This window comes from Clavelina lepadiformis, chromosome 6, assembly GCF_947623445.1.
Source record: "Clavelina lepadiformis chromosome 6, kaClaLepa1.1, whole genome shotgun sequence".
Taxonomy (NCBI): domain Eukaryota; kingdom Metazoa; phylum Chordata; class Ascidiacea; order Aplousobranchia; family Clavelinidae; genus Clavelina; species Clavelina lepadiformis.
The window spans coordinates 14815471-14843122 of record NC_135245.1 but is presented as its reverse complement, the minus strand read 5'-3'; the positions used below and the strand labels follow the sequence as shown (position 1 = coordinate 14843122).

General features: G+C 35.4%; 5 protein-coding genes across 12 annotated transcripts; 2 read left to right on the top strand and 3 right to left on the bottom strand.

Annotated features, from left to right (window-relative positions):
* Nucleotides 1-175: 175 nt before the first annotated feature.
* LOC143461548 (uncharacterized) lies at nucleotides 176-6924 on the top strand. Of its 3 annotated transcripts, XM_076959292.1 has the most exons (5): nucleotides 176-411; nucleotides 3534-3620; nucleotides 3777-5489; nucleotides 5935-6072; nucleotides 6347-6924. In XM_076959292.1, exons 1-3 carry the CDS (start codon nucleotides 254-256, stop codon nucleotides 4747-4749), a joined length of 1218 nt encoding a protein of 405 aa, XP_076815407.1. In that variant the 5' UTR covers nucleotides 176-253; the 3' UTR covers nucleotides 4750-5489; nucleotides 5935-6072; nucleotides 6347-6924. The 3 variants fall into 3 exon arrangements, with proteins under 3 accessions (XP_076815407.1, XP_076815406.1, XP_076815408.1); XM_076959291.1 differs by having other exon boundaries at nucleotides 3777-6072; XM_076959293.1 differs by lacking the exon at nucleotides 176-411 and adding an exon at nucleotides 2791-2960 and having other exon boundaries at nucleotides 3777-6072.
* LOC143463372 (N-acetylglucosamine-1-phosphotransferase subunits alpha/beta-like) lies at nucleotides 5961-7315 on the bottom strand. Its single transcript, XM_076961840.1, has 4 exons — nucleotides 7239-7315; nucleotides 6908-6980; nucleotides 6333-6502; nucleotides 5961-6096 (listed from the first exon to the last, which is right to left on the bottom strand). Exons 1-4 carry the CDS (start codon nucleotides 7313-7315, stop codon nucleotides 6009-6011), a joined length of 408 nt encoding a protein of 135 aa, XP_076817955.1. The 3' UTR covers nucleotides 5961-6008.
* A 292-nt stretch (nucleotides 7316-7607) lies between these two features.
* LOC143461549 (exopolysaccharide phosphotransferase SCO2594-like) lies at nucleotides 7608-9159 on the bottom strand. Of its 2 annotated transcripts, none has more exons than XM_076959294.1 (5): nucleotides 9022-9159; nucleotides 8308-8510; nucleotides 8114-8225; nucleotides 7890-8030; nucleotides 7608-7827 (listed from the first exon to the last, which is right to left on the bottom strand). In XM_076959294.1, exons 1-5 carry the CDS (start codon nucleotides 9112-9114, stop codon nucleotides 7681-7683), a joined length of 696 nt encoding a protein of 231 aa, XP_076815409.1. In that variant the 5' UTR covers nucleotides 9115-9159; the 3' UTR covers nucleotides 7608-7680. The 2 variants fall into 2 exon arrangements, with proteins under 2 accessions (XP_076815409.1, XP_076815410.1); XM_076959295.1 differs by having other exon boundaries at nucleotides 7639-7827; nucleotides 7890-8005.
* An 8-nt stretch (nucleotides 9160-9167) lies between these two features.
* On the bottom strand, nucleotides 9168-21210 carry LOC143461547 (N-acetylglucosamine-1-phosphotransferase subunits alpha/beta-like). Of its 5 annotated transcripts, none has more exons than XM_076959288.1 (21): nucleotides 21003-21210; nucleotides 19888-20279; nucleotides 18055-18314; nucleotides 17176-17353; nucleotides 16744-16855; nucleotides 16421-16561; nucleotides 16125-16290; nucleotides 15863-15987; nucleotides 14749-14898; nucleotides 14274-14393; nucleotides 13461-14034; nucleotides 13328-13385; nucleotides 13184-13249; nucleotides 12745-12906; nucleotides 12532-12669; nucleotides 12349-12427; nucleotides 12134-12258; nucleotides 11930-12035; nucleotides 11546-11740; nucleotides 11288-11421; nucleotides 9168-10954 (listed from the first exon to the last, which is right to left on the bottom strand). In XM_076959288.1, the coding sequence occupies exons 1-21, from the start codon at nucleotides 21126-21128 to the stop codon at nucleotides 10648-10650; spliced, it is 3714 nt and encodes a 1237-aa protein (XP_076815403.1). In that variant the 5' UTR covers nucleotides 21129-21210; the 3' UTR covers nucleotides 9168-10647. The 5 variants fall into 5 exon arrangements, with proteins under 5 accessions (XP_076815403.1, XP_076815404.1, XP_076815401.1 ...); XM_076959289.1 differs by having other exon boundaries at nucleotides 12745-12903; XM_076959286.1 differs by having other exon boundaries at nucleotides 13328-14034.
* A 3022-nt stretch (nucleotides 21211-24232) lies between these two features.
* Nucleotides 24233-27609, top strand: LOC143462895 (glucosamine 6-phosphate N-acetyltransferase-like). Its single transcript, XM_076961202.1, has 5 exons — nucleotides 24233-25078; nucleotides 25246-25308; nucleotides 25600-25739; nucleotides 26563-26624; nucleotides 26865-27609. The coding sequence occupies exons 1-5, from the start codon at nucleotides 24910-24912 to the stop codon at nucleotides 27010-27012; spliced, it is 582 nt and encodes a 193-aa protein (XP_076817317.1). The 5' UTR covers nucleotides 24233-24909; the 3' UTR covers nucleotides 27013-27609.
* Nucleotides 27610-27652: the final 43 nt, after the last annotated feature.

Sequence of the window (27652 nt, the reverse complement as noted above, 5' to 3'; positions counted from 1 at the left end):
GCATTTTTAAAGCCCCTCAATCGTCTAAAGTTTTCTGTCTTTCTCAACACTAAAAAAAAAATGGCGCTTACATTTTTTATCGAAAACCCGCGATGCGCAACCAACCACATTTTTAGCGAAAAGCGCACGATTAGGTTAGGTTGGAGTGTTAGACTGTTTGAAACACGGAGGTTTTGCCGAGTCCTAACGAGAAAACCTTGTTTTACAGTAGCCAAGAACTCTCTGAAAACGTTTTTTTTTAATCTCCAATAAAATGGTGAAAATATTTGTCGGAAATATTGCGGAAGGCGTTACTACAGAAGAAATACGAGACCTTTTTGCACAGTATGGTAAAGTGACAGAGTGTGATGTTTTGGGAAATTACGGATTTGTGCACATGGAGAACGATAACATGGCCGAAAACGCAATCAAGTGAGTATCCTTAAAATAAAACTCTAAACGTTAAAGCTAAACGAACCTTAAGCCCCGTCAATTTTTGGTTATGTTTGTGAAATTGTGATACTCACACCTAGGTACGATACCACTCACAGTATATTAAGTTTCGACAGTTTTGTTTCATACTGTTAACTCCTAAAAATTTTTTATTGGTTAAACAATGATAAACAAGATAGGCCTAGCCTATTGGAAAGAGCGAGAAATTTGAAGCAAAAGGATGAGAGCCAGATCAGATACAAATATTTCAATTATTGTTATTTTGAATAGTAGCCTAAACTGTAGCTGGTAAAACTCATTCTCAGTGCAAGGTTCTATACTAGCCCAAAATTGGCCAATCCATGACTCGCGAGCCTTTGCCTGTGGTTGTGGCTGTTTGAACTTGCCTGACAGGAAAGCACAGCAAGTTTCAACGAAATCTCGTGTGCGCAGGCTGCCCAAAATTGGGGTGACCGACTGCAAAATTGCATTTTGGTGCTCATTTAGGTGCATTTTTCAGTCTGCACTGAACACTAGCCTAAACAAATCTGTGATGTCTTAAAAATAGCAGACTTTGGGGTGCAGCAAGCACAGTCTTGATAAATCTCGAGGGCACAGCTGTCATGCTTTTCACTATGGTAAACTTGTAGAAAAGCTATCTTAATCTGTTTTCCTTTTGTTACGAATAATGTACATGGAATTTAAATCTGTTTTGTGTGAGTTTGTGATCATTAGTTGTTCAGTACGCGCCTATTTCACCGACTGCTGGTTACCGAATTTGGAAAAAGTTACTTCGGTAAAGGGCTAGCTGGTTATGCAAATGGTATTTTTTACTTCAGTAACGGCAGCCGGTGAAGTAGACACTTATTTTAACGGCTGCAAAGTGTAAATTAACCTAAAACTAACCCCCTCATTTTTCATCCCCGGTGGTTCAATCAAAAATCGAAGGGACGAAAAATCTTTCCGAATACTAGACCTCAATCATTAATACCAGAATCGAATAGGTTTATGATATATGTTCACCACTCAACCGAATACCAGATCTTGTTACCAAATTAGCTCTTGATTTTACATTGACACAAGTTATTCTATAAATCGGCAGCCAATTGTTTAGTGCAGCGTGGTCCAACTTCTTTTCATCGCGGGCCAAAATCAGAAAATTTTTTATCTTGCGGGCCAATGTTTTTAAATTAGAACTGAAGAACAATGTGACATTGATATTAGAACTGAAAAAAGTTCTCTTTTTTATTAAAACTGAAATTAGAATAGTTCAAAATTTAGCTGATAAAATTTAAATGCTGATCAATGTGACATCTGCGGTCGAGGTTCTTCCTCAACAATAGCGACTATCAAAGCTGACTATCAGTTCGCGGGCCAAAACATCGGTGCTCGCGGGCCAACTTTGGCCCGCGGGCCTGCAGTTGGACCACGCTGGTTTAGTGCAAAAGAAATATTTTCTTTTTTCCCCCCAACTGTTCAAGAAACAACTTGTGTTGGGCTGGTTGATTATGCTCATCATGAACATGACACTTTAAAAGTTCTTTGTTAAACAGTTTTACTATACAATTAGCGTTAGCCATACTACAGTACATACAAGCCTAATTCTGGTACTCCGCTTCAGAATCCTGCAATAATGGTAAATCTTGTTATGTGATACTATAATTTAATGGAGAGGTATTATGTTAGCTATATAATTCCATGTAATATACATTGTGGCATTTTTAATTTTGCCTTGAGTATTCATTTGCAGATGAATGCTGGATGTTGAGAGTTACAGAAAAATGTGACTTCAACGTTTTAAAAATTTACTGGATGTGACTAACTGTAACAAGCGAAGCGTGTAATAAACAGTTGTAAAATTACTGTATTAGCAAAGCAGATTGGAACAAACAATGCATTTCATGATATCATATTTGATCGTTTTAAACATCATAAGACAGACAATGCAAGTATGTTCCTGGCTTATATGGCTAAATGAAGACAGTTTAGACCAGGGATGTCCAACCTGCGGCCCGTGAGCCACAGTGCGGCCCGCCTGAGTTTTTTGTGCGGCCCGCTAGTCATTTTCACTCAGAGTATGTACTTTATGCACCCATTTTTCTTGAAATTTAATAGGTTCTGCGGCCCATTGAATTATTTCAATTGACAATGCGGCCCACTATAATAAAAGGTTGGACATCCCTGGTTTAGACCTAAATCAAATTGTCATGTTTAGCTTTTGAAGGTATAGTGTTGTCATGTAGTGGTTTGCAAATTGACATTTTAAAGCCATTGAATTCATTTACTTCAAATATTTACTTTCAACCTATTCCCTGACCTTATACCATTAACGTTTTTTCCTCCTCCCCCACAGATATTTTCAAAAATAGGCACCTATGCATGCAATAGATTGTTCTTCTTTGAGAATTTTATTGGTGCATATCTGTTTAAAAATAAAGTATTTGATAGAATTATCTGTATTGTAATAGACATGACAAATTCACATGAGTTGAACATCATTATTTGTTACTAGCAGGAATTTTACAATAGGGTGGAGCTGCAGATTAGGGGTAAATAGCCTATCTTTTTGTGTATGCTATTTTACAGTATTGGTGGTGTTGGCCAAAATGGCCATCATTGTTGTATTTGCTGTGACTTTACTCAAAATTGATTTTGTGTACTCTACACTTATTGGTCTATTTATGTTTGATTGTTTGTTCTCCTTACCTATGTTTTTTGCTTTGAGTTTGAATCACTGATTTCACATTCGCAAGGACGTAAAGTTCTAATTTGGCTATTTCTAAGTAGAAATCACAGGGAAGGTTGTTGGTTTTGTATGATAGAGGGCTCAATTTTTTGGTGAAACTGTGTTCAGGTATTGCTTCAGATTTAACTAAAATTTACACATTGTGACAAGCTAGATACTGCAAACTTTCCTATATAGGTTAGGCGGTTAGGCCTAGTTGATGTTTGTGGTGCTGTATTGCAAAATTATAATGTTTGATCATTATGTTCATGGTCAAGTTACCGATAAAATACATTTTGGGACGATAGGCTATTGCTTTAAAATTGCTAGTCCACTTTCTGTTCTCCACTTCCAGTATTATAATTTTTATTTAATATGCAATCTTATTTTTTTGTAGAAACTTGGATAAAAGAGAAGTAAAAGGGTTAATGATAAATGTTGAAAAAAGCAAAAGTGGATCACGCAGTGGTTTTCGTGGAGGCCGGTGGGTAGTTGCTCATAATTACAAGGATCACAACACATACTTACGATGCTATTGTTGAGGCTGTATGTCTTGTTTAGGCCCAACTGGCAGTGAGGATATTCAGGATACATATATTTTGGATTTTGATAATTGAAATGCATGTATTTTGGTTTTTAGTGGAGGAGGAGGAGGACCCAGTGGTGGCTTTGGACGTGGATCAATGAGAGGTGGTATGAGAGGGGCTTTTGGAGGTGGTTTTTCAGGTATGGCTGATAATTCCGCCGATGCAAAGTCTGCCCGAAGGGCGGGTTGCACAAAATTGCATATTGCAAACTTACCAGACAATTGTCGATCGACGGAACTGCGCCATCTTTTCGAACGCTATGGTTACGTTGCTGAGTGCGATGTTGTTGAAGAACGCAAAATTGCGTTTGTCCACATAGAAGATCTTGCCGCAGATGCTGCTATTCACGGCCTCAATGGGTATAATTATAAGGGGGCCTCTTTAAAAGTGCAGATGTCGAAAAATCAAAATAAACCAGAGGGTGGGCGCGGAGGTATGCGGGGAGGTTTTATGCCACCGATGCGAGGTGGTAGAGGAGGTGTAATGGGTAGAGGCGGTGGTCGCTTTGGTGAATTTGGTGGAAGGGGTTTCAATGATCATGACAGAGGTAATGGAGGCCCTGATCGTGGGTTTAATTCCAATGGGGACTCTGGGTTTGAAGGGAAATTGCCCCCGCCCGCCAAAGACCGAATGGAGTTGTTAGATCTCCTTGATCGCCGTCGTCGATTGGAAGCGCTAGATCCATATGAGCGTAGACTCATTTCTTGTCCTGATCCTTTCAATCTTCCCCTGCCACCTCCGGAATACTTGCGACTTTTGCGAGAACGTGCTTTAGTTAAGGCACGTTTGCCAGTACCACCTACATCATCTGTTCTTGGGCGTAATTTACCAACAGCTGGTTCAACCACCACTTCAAGTGCCCTGACAAGGGCCCTTATTGCCCGGCGTGCGGCGGCTGTGGCATCGTCAGTTGGTGGTGGCAGCATCCGTGGTGCTGGACCATTGGATTCATATATTGACACAAAGCCACCTGTATCTTCACACGGTTATGATGATCTATATGCTTCGCGTGCCAATGAATATTAAAAACATGCAAGGACAAGTTTTAGTGCATTACAAAACAGGGATGGTATTTTGCCACAGCCCAGTGCGGGCAGTTCTAGTTAAGTTTGTACATACAGATGCTTTTAAGCATTTCGTAGATTGTAAACCTTTTCAGAGCTGACATGAAACTATTTAGTGCATCGGTAACGCAGTGGTATTAGTTTTCTCACAGGTTTTTGTAAATAAGTTTACCGTTAGTGGCTTTTACGTTTTTGTTGTTTTTTGTTTGTGATGTTCAATTCAAGACATCCAATGTTTTTAAAAAAATGTTAGCACAAACTTGTTTGAAATTTCTATCACGCCAAACTGCTACGCCGTGAATTTTCATAAATTTACTTACAGCTTAATGGTCTCTGTATAACGACTCGCTTTTTTAATAAAAATGTGCCCAGAATGGTCATTGTCATTAAATGCTGTCAATGGAATTATTACAAACCATGTGCATTGGTTCAGCGCATATGATAAAAAATCCAATAATTTGAAACATTCAAGTTATATTACAGCAGCATCAAGGGTTAATTGTTTAATGGATTACTTTTCACCAAGTTGTCCTACTAACATAAATTCACTCGTTGTACAAGTGTGCAGATTTTTACTTTGTTTTCACATTCGGGCAAACGGTCGCAAATCAAGAAGTGTAGTGAAAGATTACAAATTGAAACGGCACGTTTTGTGAAATGCGACGCAGTCATCGGAAGCGGAACTTGTGACGGCTTCGAAAGGTGATCATTTTAGCTTTATTAAGGATGGACATACTATTTTTATGCAGTCAGTAACGTCACACAATATATCCAGGTCCATTTATCACTTGAGTACTGTAATAATAAATTCTTTAATGCAGTAATTGTTTTGCTGACACATACTATATTGAGAAATTAAATAGCATTTCAAAACAAAAACAGTTTAACCCAAAATGCGACTGGTAATGTGTCCATTGATCCAAAATTGAGATTTGCGTAACGCCGCTTTTTTAGAATTTATTCAAAAGTCGTGTGGTATGTGCTCAATTGGCTTTCAGTTACTGTATTGTCAGTGCTTTTGAAGTTAAATGGAGCAGTTATTACCTGAAACAATCGGTGCTTGCCTGCAATCTACTTGCTTGTTGCAGTAGTAGTAAAATCTTGTGGTGCAAAATATTGGTTTCTTTAACAAATCCATATTTTGCAGATTTGAACTTTAGACTTCTGTACAGCTAACTTGATAATCAGGCCAATGTGGAAGGTATTTGTGAATGAAATCTGTCATTGACGGACTTCAAAAGGAGATGGGTCAGGATACATCTTCTCATAAAAGTATCTCAAGGATGTAAGTACCTGCTGAGTATCTCTGCTAAATGCAAAAAGAAGAAAGTTTTAGACGAAGAGTTCTATTTGCAAATGTAATATATATTGTATACTAATAAGGCAAAGATTATAGTCATTAGGAAGTACTGTAGATTATACTACACTGTAATGTTCATTGTTTAGTGTCAATGTAAGCTTTATTTTATATAAAGATGGTAGAAGTAATTGGCATGTTATCACGTTACACCGGAAGCACACCCAACAACTTAATTCTCTCATTACCTTCTATAATCCAGGTTATCGTTGATGCAAATGAACTTGGGAGGTTTCCTTTGTATTGTCTCAAAAGCTTTGCCGTTTTGTTTGTCATCATTTGATAGCGATACATGAACACTCGAAGATTCACCAGAAACAATCTGCAAAAAATTCAAGTTTCTTTGCTTAAAAACACTCTAGAGCCAGTATAAGTGAAAAAGAACAAACATACTTTGATATTGTATGGATTGTTGTGGTCTTGAGCATATTGCAGGTAGTTGAAGTAAGCAAAAGCAAGTGGAGTGTCGGAAACATGTCTAAAGCGATGGGAAGAAGTTCGCTCGAAGAATAGACCAAAATCCAGTTGTAATTTTCGCACTATATTTCTGTACATTAACATGTGATTTACAGTCTATATAATATATCTTTTGAAGTATTCTAAAAGTTGCGCAATTGTGATGGACTTTTCAATAATTGACTCAAATGTTCGTTGCATGATTGAAGTATAAAGTCAACAGCTTATGTCCAAGCAATAGTACTCACTTGTTAAGCATGTACGGTATATGTGCAATTTGACGTTGGACCTCAACTTGGAAATATACTTGAAAGATGTGGGCTACGTGGTGTAGAGATTCAGTGTAAGCTTCAATAGGATCAGGGTCCTTTTTGGTCTCGCTGAAACCCAGTTTTACGTGATATTAAACATATTATTTACCAAGATTTCTTCTTTAAGGCGCCGTATATGCTTGTAAAAGGCCTAATTTGTTTGTTTATTTTATTACAAAATTTTGTTTGTCACTTTTATATGGCTTGGGCTATTATTTCATGAAAAACTTATTAAATTAGATATCCTTAGCTCTTGCAATAGAATGTTAAAGTCAAGACTGCAATTTTGGGCCAAAAACGTCAATTTTCGTCAACGATTAAGGCTACCCTGAACTTGCGACCTGGAAGTTTTTAACGAGCCATTTACTAGGGTAATATTTGCATTGAAAAGCAACACCGACCATGCTGGCCTCTGATTGGTCTAACACATTTTTCAACCATTACGTGAGAGCCAATGTTCCCTCTAATTTTTCACGAGTCTGAGCAAACACACTAACTCCCTCAGCGGTGCCTTGGACCACTGTGAGCAACATCAGACGAGCCACGTGCGCACTGTGGCCATTATTATGTGTTTATTTTATTTTCAATTCAGGTTGAATTTTTTTCTTGTGCGCAGCACAGATTTTCTGTGCGCGGAGACCGTGTCAGCAGTGCGCATTTGCGCACGCGCGCAGCTTAGAGGGAACATTGGTGAGAGCCCAGCAAATCCATGGAAATTGCAAAAATTTCAACATATAACCTAGGGCTCCTTTAACATTATTCGCAAAGATCACCGTTCCCTTTCGGCTTCTTCACCCTTGAACTTGACTTTTATTTTCGCTTGTTTTGGAACTAACTGTTTAGTTAGGGATGGAAGTCGACCGGCCAGATAAACTTTGTACTCATGAGTTGAAGCCATGAAGTCTTCAGGTGTAATCTAAAAGCGAAAAACTTCTCTGAGTAGTAGTGATTTATAGGCAGTTATATTACTTTACTTACCTTAGCTCCAAGCAAAAAATCATCGTTAAAGTAGAGAAAGTTGGCAGTGAGGCCGTTGATTTTGTGTATATGGACTTCAATTGCGGCGGAGTTGAAAGTTGGCAGATGGTTGCGCTCTTGAAATATTTCGGAATGTTTTACCTCAAAAATATTAGGTAAAGCGTGTTAGTGTGGATTACGTAACACAAAAATTGAGGTTGAGGCTTAGTTCAAAGTTTGCTTACCAACTGAATCATTGTGTTACTCGTGTTTAACCAAACGGGAACTTGTCCGTTGGTTACGATATAGATATTTCGTATCCAAGAACAGTGAAGGGTAACAGACCTTAGCGAATACCTGTGGTTACATACAAAGAAGTAAAGTTTATCTTAGGCTTGTCCAACAACCGTTTGGAAGACAACTATTAACTTCTCCTTACTTTAATTGATCATAATCTTGAAATTCTGAAATTCTCGGTGTCTGGTAACCAATCGTTTGTTGGAGGGTAGTTTTTAAGGAAGTTTTAAAATCAGGATCAGATCCGTTCACCCAAGTATACACCAAATCATATAGTTCTGATGATTTCCTTTTATGACTGCGATTAGTTTTGATCGCTTTAGTAGACTGTCGCGAGCTTTGCAGCTGAAACGAGGAACGAAAATGAAATTCACGAGGTTTAAAGGTCTGCGTGTGTTTGTGGAAAACATTGTTAAAAGTAATTTTAACAGACTTTGTGGACTTGCTACTTTTTAATATTTTGAATCTTTTCTTATTGACTGTACTACTGTGGGGAGCGAAAAGTTTAGTTTCCATAGTGCAGTATGATGAAAGCAGAAATACGCTCACAAACAACCTCTGAACGAAAAGAAACGGACAGGCTTCATTGACACTTGCAAGTGTCAACTAAAATGGTGCTAGGCTTCATATAACGATGGAGAGAAATTTTGTTTTGCAAAACGCAGCACTAAATTTATACGCAATTGTAGAAAAACGTAGAGGGTTTAGCACTGCCATTAAATCTAGAAAACGTATGCATAAATTAACAAGTACATCGCCAACAAGCTTTAAGTATCTAACTACAAAATAACTAAGAATTTAACACTACCGGGCTGACCAAAAAGTCTTACAAAAACTATATATAGACTAAACTTACCTTTAAGACTTGCCCGGTAATTTGGAAAAGAACAAATATTATTGCAAACAAAAAGCATGTTTTTCGACGACGTCGAACTAGCGTTTTTATCATTTTAAAACCAACTCAAGTCTGATTCTTTTCAAATTCAGATCACCAATACTTGATACTAGTTCAACTGTTATATTCAGTGTCACACGTATCACCATTTTCACAACGCACCATCGAAGGAAAAACGCTTTAAAACAATCGTTCACATGAATCACAGTTATCACAATGATTGGCGAGTTACATTCACAAAATAGAACGTGAAACAGTTACACAGCTGTACCAACGCTTCGGAAACTATCAATATTATATTCAACATTTTTGTGCAATTTTTTGTCTCGACGATTTCACAATATTGCCAAAATTAATTTTGATTTCCGATCGGAACTTTTGAAAAAGTGTTTTCGAACAGTTTGAGGTTCAGAATCAAAATTTTACCCTTTCATGTCGATTAAACATACAGTGACTTACATTGTATAATAAAATACACTGAAAATAAATTTAACGTGGTCGATATTGGTATACTACTACAATATACACGTCGAGAATTTGAATTTCAGTAAAACGACGGCACCACAGATCGTGATAAAGCGAATTGTAAAAGATACTTATTTGCATATAAAGGACGAGTTGCATAACAAATGTACTTTGGTAATAATGCGGCCGGGATAATTTGCTTCACGATTGAACTAAGAGCGCCTTTACATACAGCGATGCGAAAAATCTAGAATGGATGGAAACTTACGTGATTGTTACAGTATATGTCGAAGTCAAAATTAACTCAAGGGTATTGCAGTATAAGGTAACGACATATAATAAGTCTTACAAGGATTACTTCAAAAGATGGCATTATTACCGTTAGCTCATACGAATGGCTAATCCGTGCGTTCCCTTTTCCCTTCCCAATGGGCTAATCCTTGACGAATCGGGTGCAATCAGGATAAATGCAAACGTTGAAATATGATCTTCACTAAACTGTACATAGCTGGCGCATATATGGCACTAACTAGCAGCTTTGGAAGAAATCGTGCAATTGTGCAAGGCAAACTACTCTCATGAAGACAAACAATGGGTTTGCCAAATCCCTGCTAACTACTTGAATATCCCGGCAATGAAGGCATAGCATTATGAATTACACAAAGAAAAATACAGTAAATAAATTACACAAGACTAGTCTAAAAGTAATGTACCTCAGATCATAACGAGCATGAAAGTAATTCGAACAATCGATGCTTTGCGCAAGTTAAATCATTAAACGTACGAGCCAGAATATTGAAAAGCAACTATATCGACCAAAAGCCGTTTGTTGTTGCCGATGTTCAGAATGGTCATTTGGTAAATTGCCCCTGATATTTATAATAAAAACAATAAAAAATATTTCCGAAAGGGTGATCGTGTAATGTAGCAGTCAGTATCTCACAAAACATCAAGTTTATGAGCAATGCCTAGTAAGTGCTGAGAAGTGTGAAGGCAACGTTTGGGCTAAGTCCTCTAATTTAACATCTCCACAAAATTAGTCGTTTCAGCATCTAATTTGTCGCTAGCAACAAGCTCATTGCTTTATAACAACAAAAGCTGCATTTATTCCACGAGTTGCAGCTAGACCGGGCTGCTTTTTCGATTATTTCGAAAGTATTTAGAAAACGTTCTGAAGATTTTATGTCGGTGTCTTCGCCATTGTTTGAAGATGTGATCCCAGAAAAAAGAAATAATCATGGAAAAAAACAGACATCCCAGGATAAAGTGCAATGTATGAAGTGTCCGTTGGTGGGATATTTTCCACTCACGCAGTTCATTGATGTTTGTGAATCTATTTCTGTATTCGTAAGGAAGCTCGAATTTTGACTGAATGGGAAACAAGCTTTCATAGAAGTCTCGAATAACTGCTTTCACTGTGGCAGCTTGTCTGAAAATATCAACGACAATTATATTACATCGTCCTTCCACTTTCTTAATGGAGTATTTTATACAAGGCGTGTGTTTTTTTATTGCAAAAACAGACTCCTTACATTTCGCATTTTCAACCTAATCACGCGGTATATAAGATTTAAATTGAGTAGCATTGGAACTGTTATCATGAGACAAAGACATATTTTTCACGAAGAAAACTCGGTTGCCATCAAAAAATTATTACTCACTCCACAATCGTACTCAACATCATCCAACTTTAACGGGTGCTAACTTGTGGGATTCCGAAAGGCTACTTCTTATTCTGACCTAACGAATTGATGCAACTTACTCAAGGTTGTGGTTCATGTTATCGTTGAGGCAAATGAATTTCTTCGGATTTTTTCTGACGTCATCAAGTTGACCAACCACAGTCGAAACGTTGTCGCGGATCATTTTGAAAGCAATTTCGTTTTGGTCAACTTCCTGCAAGTATTCAGAGCAATAAGCATTTGCAGACAAGTTTAGTAACTTGAAACTTGATATTTGCAAAAAAATATTCAATGAAATAAAATGGGCCCCACAAGAATAGCATTGAAAGAAATATTACTTGGAACTTGTACTTCTTTATGTCAGAGTAAGTTTTATTGAGATGTTCCATTATAAATGTACAATTAAACATCAATTCTTTTGTGACCAGAGGCATGTCGGATGCATAATATTTTTCTGTTACTGCCCAATCAGCCAGCCCATTAGTAGGTTGAGTGTATCCTTGGTACGTAGCATTTCCGCTTTCAGAGGTATTCTAGAAACATTTTGATTGGTTAAATTCAAGCTGGTTACAACGTGGCGTATGTTCAGCAATAAAATAACATTTGGTTCAATGGGAAACTCGTAGTTATGAAGTTTAAATGTTGATGAACAGTGTCAAGTCTACAAGGGATGCTACGTTTTTAATAAATTAAAATTTTAAATCCTAGATCTCGGTTTTTACCGTGGATGAGCCGTACAATTCCCATGCACATCTTTTCAATTCAGCTTCAACTGATGTCAGCTCTTCTAATGTCAGCGGAAGTGAAAATATTTTTGTTGCAAACAACCTAAAATACGAAATTTATGTCACAGGACTACTGTAACAACTCCCGCTGAAGAAAATATTTTACGGTTGTTTTTTTAAATGCAATTGTGTTAAAATCACCTGATTTCACGATCTGATAAAACACCAGACAGATCGGTATCAAATTCAAGAAAAATTTCCTCCAGGTCCATGCTTTTCCTTTCACTCATTATGTAATAAAAGTAAGAGAAGGCAAATTGCATGTCCTGCAATGTATGTTACATGTTAAATAATATCAAATAGCATGAATGCTGGATGAAATCAATTAAACTCATGGCACCGGGCCAATAACTGACCTTTGAATGTCTAAATTGATGAGAAGATGTCAAATCATATTCTTCAGGAAATTTGTTCTGCAGTTCATACATAATATTTCTGTGAAAAAAAGAAACGGTTCAGGTACTGGTGACAGCCTCAAACACGAAACTTAAATGAGTTACAAATATTAAGCTGATTGATTGGAAATGAAGAATGCCTACTTATCAATAAAATGAGGCATGTGTGCTGGAACTTTTCGTTGCGTAAAACCAAATCTTTTGTTGAAAATTCCACTGACAAATCGCAATGAATCTCCAAATGTGTCAAGTAACTTTCGTTTTTTAAATGTTGTTTTGTAACTTGATAAGAAACAAATTAATTAAAAAGATGAAAGATCAACTTTCAGTGCAGTAATTTTGTTTAAACAAACTTACTCATTTTCTACTTTTTGTCGATCTTCAATTCGTTTTATGTCATGTTGAATTTTTTTATCATGTTCCCAAGGAAGAAACCCATAATTAGATGGTTGCCCAAGGAGAGCGCTTTTCAAAGAAAGAACATTTCGTGACACAAAACCACCACCTGTCTTGTTGCTTCTAAAACATAAAATTTTAGTTTCTGCCAAATCAAATTTAAACTAAATTGAAGTATTAACAAATTTGTTTTACTGAAGGTTTTGCCAGGTCACATAATAAATTTAATGATAGGTGTATTTAATAAAAAGACTTTTTATATGTGTAAAGTTCAAATAAAAGAGAGAAATTTGTTTTAACCCTGAAACTCTTCCCTTGAAGGGTAAATAAAGCCAGTCATTATTTAGCAGACTAGTTCTAAACAAAATTAAATTGCACATTTGTAGGAAAATAAACTCACTTTTCCACATTCTCTTGTTTTGCAACTTCCTTTAACTTGCTTTCATTAATATGTGGAATATCGTTTCTAAAAAAAGTTTCAAAAGTCAAGTTATCATCAAGGTAAAAACGATTAATGAAAGGTTAGAAAAAGACACATAATTACCTTAAAAAGCCTTGTTGTTGAGTTTCATTTTGCGCAGTTTCAACAATCCCTTGATCACCTTTAAAATGGAAGTGATCATTTTCGCCTTCGAAATCACTTTCTTTGTTTTTTTTCAAAGAATCACCTGTGTTACCTTGTTTTCCCACATCATGTATTTTTGTTTTTTTGTCTTTCAATTTATTTTCAAGCAAAACGATGGACGTAGAGTTTTGGTGGTCAGACAGTAACTTAAAATAAGGGTACAAAAACTCATACAAACGAAATTTGTAACCCTGTTCCGTTAAATATTCTTTTCGGTATTCTTCTTCCAATGCCAAAAATTGTTCTTGAACATCTTTAGGTAGTATTGTAATGTTTAAATTGTCAAGTGAAAACGGTAGTTCTCTATTTGGCAACTTTTGTGTTCTTTGTGTTGATGGCCTTTTCATATCTTCGGAAATATCAACAAAAATGGCTTCAGGAAGGTTATCTTTAGATTTAAAAAATGTTTCTTCTCGTTCTGTTTCTACTTTCACGTCAGTGTCATGATCCTTTTCCTCCTCACTTTGTTGATCTTCTTTGTGATTATTGTCTGCATCATTTGTGTCATTTTGTGAAGGGAATGCTGTCACTTTAAACTGCATGAAGATTGTGACTTCACTGTCACCTTTCTTATTTAAAGACTCTTTGGAGTTATTGGATGGGATTCCAGTAACATTAAATGCAATCTGCACAATTCATATGTAATTTATTCTATGCAAAGATTTTAATAACTTAACTAAAAGAATCAAACACCATGCAACACAAAAGTGTAGCTGTTGTTGTTTAATTTATCATCAATATTCCAATTTGATACATAACATTATGAAGCACAAGTTTATAATGGGAATATATAAAAATATATCTTTACAATATTTAAAAATATGTTCCCGTTGCTAATGCAGCAATAGTTACAAATTATATCCACCTCAGTTTGATTTCCATCAGCATTAAATACGATAGTGATGACATGGAATTTGTTAGAAACAGCTGCCATGCGAATATGTTCATTGCTATCAAAACTTGCTGCAGTAACCTTTTCAAATGTCTACAAAAATTTTCATTTAAGGAAAAAAGGAAGTAAGCATAAGTCATTTAAACATAAACAAGCATATAGATAAAATATAACCTGTAAAAGCTGTCACACAAGTATAATAAATAAGTCATCATTGGCTTTAGTTTAAAAAAGTGTTGAAAACATGCATATGCAAAGGTGTCGTTGCCTATAGTACAGGCAGTGCTTGAAAAACCCTTGCAGTATCAGGATTTCTGTCTAAATCACGCACTGGTACGACATCATAATCTTTATCCTCGGACTGTCAGGAAAATTTTCAGAATCCTTACGCACTGCCTGAATATTTTTGGTAATAACACCTATATGCATATGTACTACAAAGCGATACTTTTGATATTTCCACATATCCAACAAGCTTTCCTGGTGGCAGGTGGTATGTTGTTCCATTCTTAAGTTTTGAGGCAAGTTTGTATACTTTCTCATAATTGGCTAATCCACAATCCCCAGCATCAAATCCACATTCATGTGTATTACAAGCCTGATAAATGTTAATAACTGCTAAACAATGGACAACTAATCGTACATACAATTAATAGTAAAAAATAAACTTGTTATAGGCATGCATATTACTTTCAGTAAAGGAATAAGAACATCACAAAAAACAATATCATAAAAATACAATGGAAAAAGAACAACAATATATTGAATACACTTCAGAACTGATATGTGAACTAAGTCATTAGATGAATTTTTTCACAAATTCCACTTATTGCCGTGTAAGTTATGTACTAAGCCAGGGGTGTGCAACCCGCGGCCCGCGGGCCAAATGCGGCCCGCAAAGGAAAAATATGCGGCCCGCGGAGAAGTGACAATTTTGAACGGTGTGCGGCCCGTGAAACGAGTTTTAATTTAGTTTAGTCTGCTATGTGCAATCAATTCCAATCCCCTTGCAGTGCTGAATCAAACCTTGGCTGAATGTGTGTGACGCAACAATACCCTAACCGTTAGGGTATTGTTGCGTCACAGACAGACGATTAGGGCCTAACGGCTAGCTTGTGCAAAGCAAGAACGCAATTCACAAAGATGTCAATTGCTGAGCAGTTAGCATTTCAAGGAAAATGTAGACGCTGTTAAATAAGTAAGAAAGGGCAATTGAAGGTTAAGCAATTAGTAAATAGTCTGAGAGATACAGTAGCTAAAGTACAACTAGCACCTTGTAACAGTCTTAACCACCACTGTTATTGATTTTGTGCTTTTAACTACGTGTATGTTAATTAAAGGTGTGGCCCGCGGTTTCAACCAGTTGTTGGGATCTGGCCCTCTTGTACAAAAGGTTGCACACCCCTGTACTAAGCAATTAATCATACATTCCCACTCGAAGCGCCTTGCTAAAGCGTAGACAATAAAGAAAGCAATTTTCACAGTGATACTTCATTGTTGTGATATGAAGCTGAATATAATTTAAATTACAAATAAAATTCGAAGTTAAACAGATGCTTCACCTGATCACAAAACTTGTCAGCTAGCCAGGCGGTGGAACAACCTGGTCTGCAATAGGACCCAAATGATGGCTGCCAATTGTTTCCAAAATTGTTGCTCATGCCAACACCAGCTTTAACGTTGGGACCTAAAAAAACATTACTCAGTCTATGTCTAATAACATAGAATACAGTAGTCACCAAAACAAAACTTTATGAATTTGCATAAATTGCTTAGTTAATTGGACAGACTATCAGAGCAGTTTAAAAATAAATGGACGACTACCTGTGCAGTCGCCACCATCCCAGTTGCATTCAGACACATTGCAGACAGTATCACAGTAGCCATCGGTTATCCAGGATGGAGCGCAACCCTCAGCACAATTTGGTACTGGCCATGTTAGGTACACTTTTTGCCCTGATGAATGTGTGTAAAAATCATCTGGCCAAACCTAAATCACATAAAGCAACATTTTCTGCATATGCTCTTTGCAAAATTTACTAAATATGTTATATTAATTACTAAAATGCAATATACAAAATCCCGAACTTCTAATATTTTCTCAAAATGTAGTCAAATACCTCTTTTCCAAACATAACGTCATCATTGAAATAAATGAACTTATCAGCTAAACCAGGTATTCTGTGTAAGTGAGCCTCAATGGCTGGTGAACTGAACGTTGGAAGATGACTTTTATTGACAAATATATCCTCATGTGTGACCTAAGTCAACAAGAATAACAGAAAAAAATCTTTATAGACTACTACATAAATACATGCAACATGCAGCAATAATTTATAAAGAAGTTCTTTATCACTCAAACTTTTAATGTGACTGGAATAGCCTGGAATACTGCTCAGTTTAATGGTTTTTAATTCATAAAACTACTTGGTATTAATCATACAAGTGTTATATATGGTGAATCCATATTGAGCCAGTATGGAATTTGGCCATTTGTAACAATGAAAATGTGCCTGACCCACGGTGCATATTTCTCAACAGATCGCAAGGAATACCTAAACACGATCACAACGTTAACTCGTAAATATATGCACACTTATTGTGTGTTTCACAGGAAATATGTTATTTTATTAAAACATAATGTTGTCATGTTGGCAGGTTGCTCAATTGATTGCCATGTCACAGTTCAAAGAATGATGTGAAACCTAATCGTATAGGATCAGGAAGCATGCGGTATTCACAGTGCAGCAACAACACAATGCAAACAGTGCACTATTTGTATCACATTTGCAAGCCCAGTGCCAACGAAAATCAAAATACCACAAGAAAAATCCCTGTAACCATTAGAGCTCCAAATAGGTCATGGTGACATCACCTTAGTTCTTCATTATCTTCAAAGCGACTTTTTGAGATTACATCCTCGTGACCTTGAGACTCAATAACTCCAACAAAGTATGCTGAATGGATTGTAATTGATTCATCATCAATTTTGAAGCCCGATCTCAAGGAGGAATTACTTTTTTCATCGAAAAATTCTTCAACAACAGTCATGTCTTAAAAACAAAAGACAAAGTAGTGTAGAATAAGCCAATGTGCACATCTCTCTGTAGAACAGAGAATTATAATTGACAACATCAGCAAGATATGTCAAACACATTTAAAATAGATTGTGCATATATACAGGAGGTGTATGTAAAGTAATGAAGCTGACCAAAATTGTGGAAGTAGGGAGACTAACGAGGAGAATAATAAATTTACTTTTTATCTTCAATTTATCATGCTGATTGCTGGATACTTTAAATCCACAATAAGTTTTTATACTAGCGTTGTCTTCCTTCATGTCGATAATATCTCCACCCAGTGGCTACTGCAACAAATTACTGATTCTGGGATTGGGACTATTTGGAGTATATATTCCTTACTTATCTTATACACCAAATTTCCATTCATTCCCATTGACAAAAAACTCTGGTTTATTCAATTATTGCTAACAACATAAAGGCGATTAAGGCAGTGGAAACTGGAAACGTTGCTTGAGTCTTAAAGTGAAGCCATTTCCAAGGGAAATATGGATACAGCAGCATTGCTGGATCAACTGTTTTTCTCCAAAAATGAATCACATTAAAAAATAAAGGCATAAAAACTTTCGTGTGTTATTTTAGATTCCGTAAGGTTATCATCGGTCCTTTCATATTCCCTTCATAACTATTTAACCATACAGAACAATCAATTTTTACAGAACAATTGTATTTACCTTTGAGCCAGGCCAAGGCAGCACGTTTGTCAGTACCGAAATGTAACCAATCAATTGCGTCTTTCAAACTGTTTGGAACATTTTGCAGCAATTCTTCTTTTGTTTTAATGCTGCTAGGAATAGATTTAAATATAAGAGCCTGCAAAAGCCTCATTGAATAAGCAGCTGAGTTGTCAGTTGTCACATGAAAACGAGTGATAGTCTGGTTATTGGTGCTGCCTTTCAAGTGTGCTGAGCGAACAGCGTTGAGGTTTTTAAATCTAAATGAAGACAAACAAATTAATGCCAAGCGAAGAATTAACTTTTATATCTGTAGCCAAGCATAACATATTGTATCTTGCTAAGGAGGTGTATGGGACAGACTCATATGTAGTTCTTTAAAAATCTGTTTAAACCAATTAGAGTGCAGCATGGTTGGTGCTGTTTTCTAGCCTGGGAATTACCCTAGCTGTTGGTATGTTTCAAATAGGGTTAGTTCGGATATCAATAATTTTTACTATCCGGATAACGGATATATCCGTATATTTGGAATTTATCTAACCGGTTAACCGGATAATAACTGCTAAGTGAGACAATCCTTTTCACAGGTTTCACATTTTGCCCTCTCACCATTTCTTGATCGTAGAAAGTAGCCCCAAACTGGATTATCACTTTTGAAACGTTTAAATTCCATCTCTTAAATTTAGTCACTTCAAACTAGGTTGTAGTCAAAGCTTTTCAACTGACACTTCACAGACTTTACCTTGCCATGAGAATGCAGTCTTCTATTAAAAGAATCATTCATTATGCTTTCTTTGTGACGTGATAGTAAATTTCACTGGTGCATTTCACAGTACCGTAGTTGAAAGTATAAGACAATAGAAGTGTGAACAAAGGTTTAATTGCGCTCAGCGGGAGTCAGCCTCTACGTAACAAAGAATGTTCAAACTTACTAAAAAGTGTACAGTAAAACGCATTAGCAACGATACTCTTTTAGCCGGTTAACCGGCAGAATTATATCCGGATATCAGATAGAAAAAAAAACTGCGGTTAATCGGTTAACCGTTATCCGGATAATCCAACCCTAGTTTCAAAGTTTCATATCGCGTGCAGAATTTAGATAAAATAAACATAAAAAAGAGGGAAAATTGTATTCTCCGGCCAAACATCCACCGTTGACTTTAATCCTATGTAAGATAAATGTTTAGTAATGTTAAACCTACTATACCATATTCCGGTATGAGTTAGTCTCGGGCAAGCGTAGTTTGCAAGCCAAGTTTCATCGAGTTTCATGCAGCGATTTTTGAATGATTGCATTTAGGGTAATTTTACTACATAAAGAAATAAACAAAAAAGTTAACCCTTTCACAAACACGTACACCTCCTTTACAGCTGACAAACACCATTAATATTAAACTAAGCAGTTATTAAATTGAAATATTAAACTAAACCAGTGTTTGGTAATGTTGCAGAATATAAAGTATTTGGAATATAAAGTATAACCAGCTTAATTATAAATAAAGTGAAGTTCCGGCAAATGATATCAAAGCATAAAAGATAATTATTAAAGCTTTAACTAAGACTGCACCAAACTTTTTTCACAAAGGACCATATAAGCATGAAAACTGACCATCACAGGCTGGATTATCGCTTTGTTCAATAGGCTACAATACACTCATTTATGGCACAGTGAGGCGGGCCAGACAAACTAATCTCTAGTAGTAGTTTGGTGATGCCTGCTTTAACTCATGCTGTCCTTTGTCAAATTTTGTGTTATATATCAAGTTTTAGTAAATATATATATTCATGCAATGAGCCAAATTAAAACATATCAAAATATCATCACATAATTACCTGAATACTGAGACATTATTTTCTGCATGTCCTAGAACATCCTTCATGAAGGTCAGGTCAAAGCAAGAAAGAACTTCATTTTCAGTCATAAACTCTTCCTTTTGCGTTGAAGTTAAATGTGGGCTTACAACTAATAGAGGCAGCAACATGCAGTCACTCAAATTACAGGCATAGTCTGTGAGATTTTTGCTGCGAGTTGCATTGAAGTCTTGTTGCAGTTTTGCTTTATTTAATTCTGCAATTAACAGTGGATCAGAACCATTCACCCACGTATAAACTACATCAATGGGAACTTCAGAGCAAAGTCTACGCTGAAATGACCGAGATGCGATGTTGTCGTGATAAATACTAAACGCCATGTCATATTGATACTGGCTCCATGACATCAGTTCCTAAAGATATAATAACGGTGAAAATTATGATCAAACTTTATTTGTGTTGTCAAATATTAGTACTGTAATAATTTTATTTTTTATCAATGAATGTCATGTACAAGTATGTTGTTTATCTTAGGTATGAATACAGACAAAGCAAGGTTAACTATACTCGCTTCAAATTCAAGATTTCGAATAGTACCGTAACGTAATCGATCTCAGCATAATGCACATACAGTAGTATCAATTATACCAATTTTAAATATTTCAAATTTTGTTTAATTCAAAATAACATGCCAGTAAATTAATTTCCAATTATTTAACTTGCCAGTATTTCAGTTTTGAGTTAACAAGCTCCCACTTTGGACTTATTTGAAAAAAAAATAATTTCCTTTAACTGTTAACTAATATCTGTGAAGATCACTTATTTCCAACATATTGTAGTTGCACAACAACAATAGTTTATTTTTGAAAAGTGCAAGTTTGCAAAAACAGACAGTATCAGGTTTGCAGTTATAATAAACCAATATTAGTCTAACAGCAATCTTTCATACTGATGTTCGTGCAAAAATGTTTGCCCTTTGATGGCAACATGTGACTAAACTAAGTTAAAACTAGAAAATTAATGCTTTTAATGAAACAAATGTCAAGTGTATTTACATTTAACCACATTCAATATGATATATACATTAAATTTAATTCACAAAGTCATTTCATGGTAAACAACAAAACATAACATACCTCTCCAAAGTGAAGCAATGAATACAAGACCATAACAATTGCACCATAAGCAAAATAAATTCCTAACTTGTGTGATAAACAAGTATAGGTTTTTCTTTGAATTAATTTAAAAATTGGGTGCCTCATGTCGACTGACTCCTCTACATGAGACAATGAACGTGTTTACCAACAGAAATCAACCATCTGACCTAAATTGTCACAAATTATTTAATCTGAAATAAGATAACAGTCTTTTAACAGATCACATACAATATCCTGATACCGAGAAGCAAGTGATGAGCAGCGATTTTCAAATATTTTGTGCGGACATGCAAATCTTAAATCAGTTGCTTTGCATGTATACTCTATTATGATCATTATATGATGCTGCATTAGAAATTTTGGCATTGAGCAACTCAGTGGTTGTGGGAGTTAAAGGTATGTGATTTTTGCCATATTGCAGTATGATGTAGTGTCAGGCAGGTCTCATACAAATTTTTATAAAACTCAATGCGACAGCTTTCGAGTGATTGCATTTTTAGTAATTTTACCACCTAAAGAAATAACCTAAGAAATAAACCTTTCAAACACACACACCTCGTCATTTAGCAGATCCTAGTTATTTAGAGATAAGCTGTGGTTAGCATTAAATTAGACGAATGACTAAATGATAAACTTCGGTTAGGTTAAGGTAAATTCATTACATGCTAAATTGCCTGCCATCCGCTTTCACCTTTCCTGCGCTAATAAGATTCCTTTTATTTATGTTCGTCTGCCCAGTCCTAGCTAGTCCACATACAGCGCATTGTATGTTCATCCGCTGTGTTCCAAAGCATATTTGTTATCTCCCGTTGATTAAAGTAATATCGTTGGTATGTTGTCTATTCTACCCATTAAAGAGTCAATGTTTAATAACAGGCCACATAATGTACCTGTAGGTACGGGGAAATAGTCACTATCAAAAATTTAACACCAACCATAAACCTTGAAACATGACCTTTATGTGTTTATTTCCAATATATATTCTTGTGGTTAAGCGTGTCCCGAAGAAGGCTATATCATTGTGTAGTTGAAGTAGCCTGCATATCGCATATTCATAACTACCTAGTCCTAGCTTATACATTGAAAAACAAGTCAGACTGGAAATTGTGATGTGACAAGAGGGTGTGATTTGAAATTTACGATGTCGCAATAATGATTGTTTGCTGGTTTGCTTTGCTGGATAGAGTAAGGCTGGTATGTGTTCAATTTCCTCACTAGTTGCCGCAGTTAAACAATAATTTATTGCATATGTGGAAAGAGGAATGTCTTGTCGTCTTATAAATGTTTTAATAATCGATATTGACCAAATCTATGTCAAGTAATAACAAAAAGTTAAGTAAATTTTAGGCCGGTTTTTGTGCCAAATGCGCAAGCGTACACATGCTTTTTACCCTCTTATTCTCTCCAAAGCAGTTCAAGAGAGGAGTTCTGGGGCTGTTTTTTGGTCCCCGGGGGTCGATCAAAAATCAAAGGGTGTTATAATCTTTCCAGTTACCGGTTGCACCTTCTGTGAAAATTTTACAAAATGTCTAGACGCCATTAAAAAACCTTTTTGGTTTGTGACTTGTAAGCACACTGAGTAAATCCTACATAAATAAAGGTTGATATGTATACAGTTTAAATAAACTAAGTTGTGTAGGACAAAATTATAGATTGGTGATATGCATAGATCAGATCCTTCGTACTGCATTTTCATCTTTCTTAGGCACTTTCAACTTTTAAATGTGCATTGTTACAATAACCAGTAGGTTTATATGAATTATGTTTTGTCTAGAATGAGGAAAATTTAGTTAGTCTAAAATGATTGCCGAATTAAAACACTAAAGAGAATGATTATTTATTTAACTGATCCGGCTATTAATACAAACTTTCTAGTCTAGTAGGGATTTGGTATGGAAAAAGTCGATTTTAGCTATGGTTTTATTGAAATTAGAGTTCAAGATTAGTTTTAAGATAAGTTTAGGTCCTGTAGGTTAGTTTCGTATGTTATAACAATTATTATGATTTATGTCAGGTTAACAAGAAACCGTGAAAACATCTTTCAATGCGCAATGTTTTCCCCTGAAAACGTGGCAGGCAACACTAAATTGTATGCAATCAATAACGAACTCAAAAGCAGTACGGTACTTAGTCAGTGAAAAAATTCATTTGAATACACCGGTGAAATAATCGTATCCAGAATCTAACTGGTTTAGGGAGCAAAATAAAGCTATTACAGTATTATAATCCTGAGTGCAGGATACACCACTGAAATACTGCTACGAAGCTAGTAACTTGTAAGTACAAGCCTGAAAAACGCCAAATGAGCATAGTGATGTTGATTGCGTTTGTTGGTTCGGGGAATCACCTATGGTGTCACCCTCATCACCTCATTTCTGGATCTGGAACTCTTAAACTAACTCTTTCGAAAAATTACAATGTGATGCAAACTTTGTTTGAAATTATAAGGTTTTCCTATGTTGTATTTTCTATAATGTGCAGTTGCTGCATAAGAATTTGCAGCCAAAATTGTTCGAAGAAAACTACCATTCTAAACTCATTAAGTCATATACTTTAATATAAAGAATTTCTTATTTTAATATGAATCTAAGTTTACTTTGCATTAACCATGTTACGACGTATTATTCGCAAAACTAAATTAAGTGTTAAGTTTATGTATTGTAAACTACTGGCGCAATTACCCAAGTTTGCTGTTATGATGCTGTTTTTACACATATATGCTATGTCTATTATGACTGTTGAGTGTACCTTGACAGTTGGCAGTCCGCAGTCGTGGCAACTGGCTAGCTAATTAATAAGCTCAGAAGTAATTCTTTATGATCATGGTTTACGTGCTGTGGTTATCTCAGCTTATCTGTGAGAAAGGTGTCCAAGCTATCCTGAAATAAGTCGTGAATATGGCATTGACCTGAAGCTAAACTAATCTCAGAGAGAATGAGATGGCGTAGTACTTGCAATATCCAGAGCTGGGCCATCGTAATCACTCAGAAAGAGTTTTTAAAAAAGAGCGAGCTCGCTGTGCCGCTCACGCTCTAGCTCTTTTTAGCAATTAAAAAATAATTAGTATTTTACTCCGGCACATTTTCGAAGACCAATCACATTTGTACCAATATAAATCTGTAGTCTGTATAGGCCTATTGCAAATAGGGTACCGGTAGGCTAGCCAATTTGCGAAAAACTTCATATAATGCAAAGTAAAACGTGAATAAAAAAACTTCTACTGATCACACAGCTATGGTTTTTATATCATTAGAAGTGTAATTTTATTCTCTATTTTTATTCTTTAAAATTGCAAATTTTTAATCAATTTCTTTCAGGCGGTAACAGAAGTTTCACCAACAATTTCTGCACCAGTGTACGAATACAAGAAACATGAGTTTCACACTTATTCAAACTAGTTTTCTGATTGGTTGATTTTTATTAAACAGACATGAATTATTCATTCGGCTTAAAGCCTTGCCGAACTTTTCCCATAAAAACGAAGACTTTTTTTGAAAATAAACATACGTATAGTAAGTTATGTATGATAGGTCTTGAATAGAAACCATAGCCTTTATTCTTTTTTTAAGTACTGTATGCTAATTCTAAGCTAAGACGCCTACTAATCGCTCATTTCACACTTCCACACATTATTAAATCACATTTTAAACATTATTTGACTTCAACATTTTAACTCCTGGCACATCTACACATTTTCTGAGAAAGAAATCCACATCAGGCACTGACTTTGCATACTTTAAAGTTTGAAAAAGGGCCAACTGAGTTGTCCTCTCATGATTATGACCAAAATGATTTATATACTTTGTAGGTTTGTTGTAAATATTCATCAGCTGTATAAGGATATCACTTAACCTATTAAGTATTAGCGTCATACTCCATCATCACCATGGGTGCCGCAGATGACACATCCGATGTTGTTTATGCATGGGATAAGAATCTTCTTAATGATTTAAGTCTTGATGAATATGGCATAAAGCTGGATGAAAAGTATTCCTGGATCAATCCTGGTGAAGGTTTAGTTATTAGGCCGCTGTCCAGCCAAGACTTCGATAAAGGTTAGATTGTGAATAATTGCAGACATTTCTATAATCCAGTCTGCCACATTTATTGTTACTTTGGTCAAACCACTCTTACACCATTTAATTGGATAGGTGATAAAAATTTATGAGGTTGGTTTTTGTGTCATGCTTTTTCATGTTGATTTGATAGTATTATTTTTCAGGTTTCACTGATGTTTTAAGTCAACTAACTCGCCTTGGTGATGTTTCCAAAGAAGACTTTCAGAGTAAGGCATTGCAAAGTATTTTATAAAGCAAAATATTATGGGTCATAAATGGGAGGGCCTTTCTTGGGTTGATGTTTTCTTATATTGGCTTATCTTGTGGTATGAGACCATGTAAAAGAGAAATGTTTCAGGCTTATTAAATGCAATCATACTTGGATTGGATGATTTTATATTTTTATTCCATTGTAAGTTTTTCAATGGTATTATCCTACATGTTTTCTATATTTGTGGTTCTAATGTTTAAGAATTATTTCTTAACTTAACTTATCTTTCCTGTGATTAACTTTCAAGAACGATTTTATGAGATGAAAGCTAGTGGTGGTTATTACACACTAGTTGTAGAAGACACAGAAGCAGATAACGGAAGTGGAAAGATTGTTGGGACAGGGACATTAGAAGTGGAACAAAAATTCATTCACTCTTGTGCCTTGGTAAGATATTTGCCACGCTTAATTGCATGTGTGTAGTGTGACACATTTTTTATGTGTTGTGTACACAGCAAATATTTACTGTACAGGATGTTAGCTTTTCCTTTGTGGCCATTCTATTTTTTTTTATTGAATCAACGCATATGATTAAATGAAACAGTATTTATTGCACTAAATGAAAAATTTGAAATTAAATTAAAGGAAGCGCTTTGTAAGTGTGTTAACTGTACCGTTAGTATCAAATGATTTTATTTTTTCTGGATTATGTAGTCTTCCTTTTCAAAATCTTGCTTTGGAAACTAAATTTAAAATCAGATTTAAGGTGTTTTTCAAGTAATATTGATTGTAACAAATTGTAAGACTACGTTTTTATTTTTTGTAAAACATAAAATGTTTCCAATCTGCCATCTACGACAAATTTTAATCAACATTACTAACAAAACATAATCATCCATTTTATCCAATCTTGTTGATCTGGGTCAAACATGTTCAAAACATTAAACTGTTTCACAGTTAATTTTGCACATTTGAATCTGTACACGAGATCCTATGATGTGAATGCTACATGCAAACAGATTTGTAAGTCCAAATTTAACGCTTTGTTGTATTGATCAAACAAAAATTTTCGAAACATGTTAGCTTTACTTTTTAAATGAGTATAATAAATGTGACACATATTGCAAACCATTTGGAATGTGAAATGCAGCTCAGCTCTATTGTGTATTAGTTTTGAGATATACTTTGTTCTAGTTTTATTAGTACTGTATGTGGTGTAATGTAATGGTCGTAGCAGTTATGATATTCATAAAAATTACTTCATTAACAGAGGGGTCGAGTTGAAGAAGTTGTTATTGATAAAGAATACAGAGGGAGAAAGCTTGGAAAGCTGTAAGTTTTTGTTTAGATATTATGACCTTTATTTTTAACTTAAAATTTATGTAATCTATAATTAAAGCTGATGCTTTCATTTCCATCAATAGAATTAAATGTATGTTGTGTAATACTGCCTGTGATCTACACCATGTGGATTCAGTTTTTGTTTCTTTGCTATGTGATTTTTTTAAGCATATTCAGAAAATAATTCCTAAAATCCCTTTTGTATCTTAAAATATGTGTGTTTTGTAACAGGGTACTTGGACTAATCACTGTATTAAGCAAGAAGCTAGCTTGTTACAAAACCACACTGGAATGTAAAGTGGAGAACATACCTTTTTATGGGATATTTGGGTACAAGGAAGACCCTGAAAAGTTTATGCAACTAAGATTTCATGATTAAAAACAACAGTAACTGTGACATACATCAGCTTTGTTTAGCCTTTGCAATACTTAACTAACTTACATTTCCAGTGGCTTGCACTGCTATAAACAGGGTTGCCATACCGTCCTTATTTATAAGATTTGTCCTTATTTTAAAGGTCCGTGTCTTAGAAAATATGTTTGTCCTTATTTCTAAGAAATGTCCTTATTTTCACTTTCGTCCTTATTTTTAGGGCGGATGTGGGCACTTTTGTCCTTATTTTGGGCATTTTGTCACCTTACGATACCATTTTGTACCACAGAGATACCAAAATTATGAACATGCAGATAGTGTCTTGTTTTTTTTTGTTTTTTTTTAGGCACATTGGTTGCTTTCTCTTGTTGAACACTGTTTAAGGTGGTATTCCTCGTTGATTTTCTAGTAGTCCTTATTTTTGAGTTGAGACTGATGGCAACCCTGGCTATAAAACTTAAATGTTTTTGTAACCGATATCTGTATCTACCTTTTCTTTTGACTGCTGTGCAATTTGCAATGTATTGAACAAATAATTATTTATGTCCTTTTTTTTAGCTGGTCGCATTTATAGTCAATTAGAAAATATTTTTATGCTTTGTATAGTGTGCACCATGTTTCATTTTAGGATATGTTCAAACTTTTT

Coding starts and splice junctions, on each gene's coding strand:
- LOC143461548 (XM_076959292.1), top strand. CDS start 254: ATGGTGAAAATATTTGTCGGAAATATTGCGGAAGGCGTTACTACAGAA. Junction 412..3,533: donor ATGGCCGAAAACGCAATCAA/GTGAGTATCCTT, acceptor ATTTTTTTGTAG/AAACTTGGATAAAAGAGAAG. Junction 3,621..3,776: donor AGTGGTTTTCGTGGAGGCCG/GTGGGTAGTTGC, acceptor TTTGGTTTTTAG/TGGAGGAGGAGGAGGACCCA.
- LOC143463372 (XM_076961840.1), bottom strand. CDS start 7,315: ATGGTCGGTGTTGCTTTTCAATGCAAATATTACCCTAGTAAATGGCTC. Junction 6,503..6,907: donor ACGTAGCCCACATCTTTCAA/GTATATTTCCAA, acceptor TACTGGCTCTAG/AGTGTTTTTAAGCAAAGAAA. Junction 6,097..6,332: donor GATAACCTGGATTATAGAAG/GTAATGAGAGAA, acceptor TTTTGCATTTAG/CAGAGATACTCAGCAGGTAC.
- LOC143461549 (XM_076959294.1), bottom strand. CDS start 9,114: ATGATAAAAACGCTAGTTCGACGTCGTCGAAAAACATGCTTTTTGTTT. Junction 8,511..9,021: donor TTACCGGGCAAGTCTTAAAG/GTAAGTTTAGTC, acceptor TCCTCGTTTCAG/CTGCAAAGCTCGCGACAGTC. Junction 8,031..8,113: donor GTAACACAATGATTCAGTTG/GTAAGCAAACTT, acceptor AATATTTTTGAG/GTAAAACATTCCGAAATATT.
- LOC143461547 (XM_076959286.1), bottom strand. CDS start 21,128: ATGAGGCACCCAATTTTTAAATTAATTCAAAGAAAAACCTATACTTGT. Junction 14,394..14,748: donor GATATGTGGAAATATCAAAA/GTATCGCTTTGT, acceptor AAATTTTTGTAG/ACATTTGAAAAGGTTACTGC. Junction 12,259..12,348: donor ATCAATTTAGACATTCAAAG/GTCAGTTATTGG, acceptor CATACATTGCAG/GACATGCAATTTGCCTTCTC.
- LOC143462895 (XM_076961202.1), top strand. CDS start 24,910: ATGGGTGCCGCAGATGACACATCCGATGTTGTTTATGCATGGGATAAG. Junction 25,079..25,245: donor CAGCCAAGACTTCGATAAAG/GTTAGATTGTGA, acceptor ATTATTTTTCAG/GTTTCACTGATGTTTTAAGT. Junction 25,309..25,599: donor TTCCAAAGAAGACTTTCAGA/GTAAGGCATTGC, acceptor TTAACTTTCAAG/AACGATTTTATGAGATGAAA.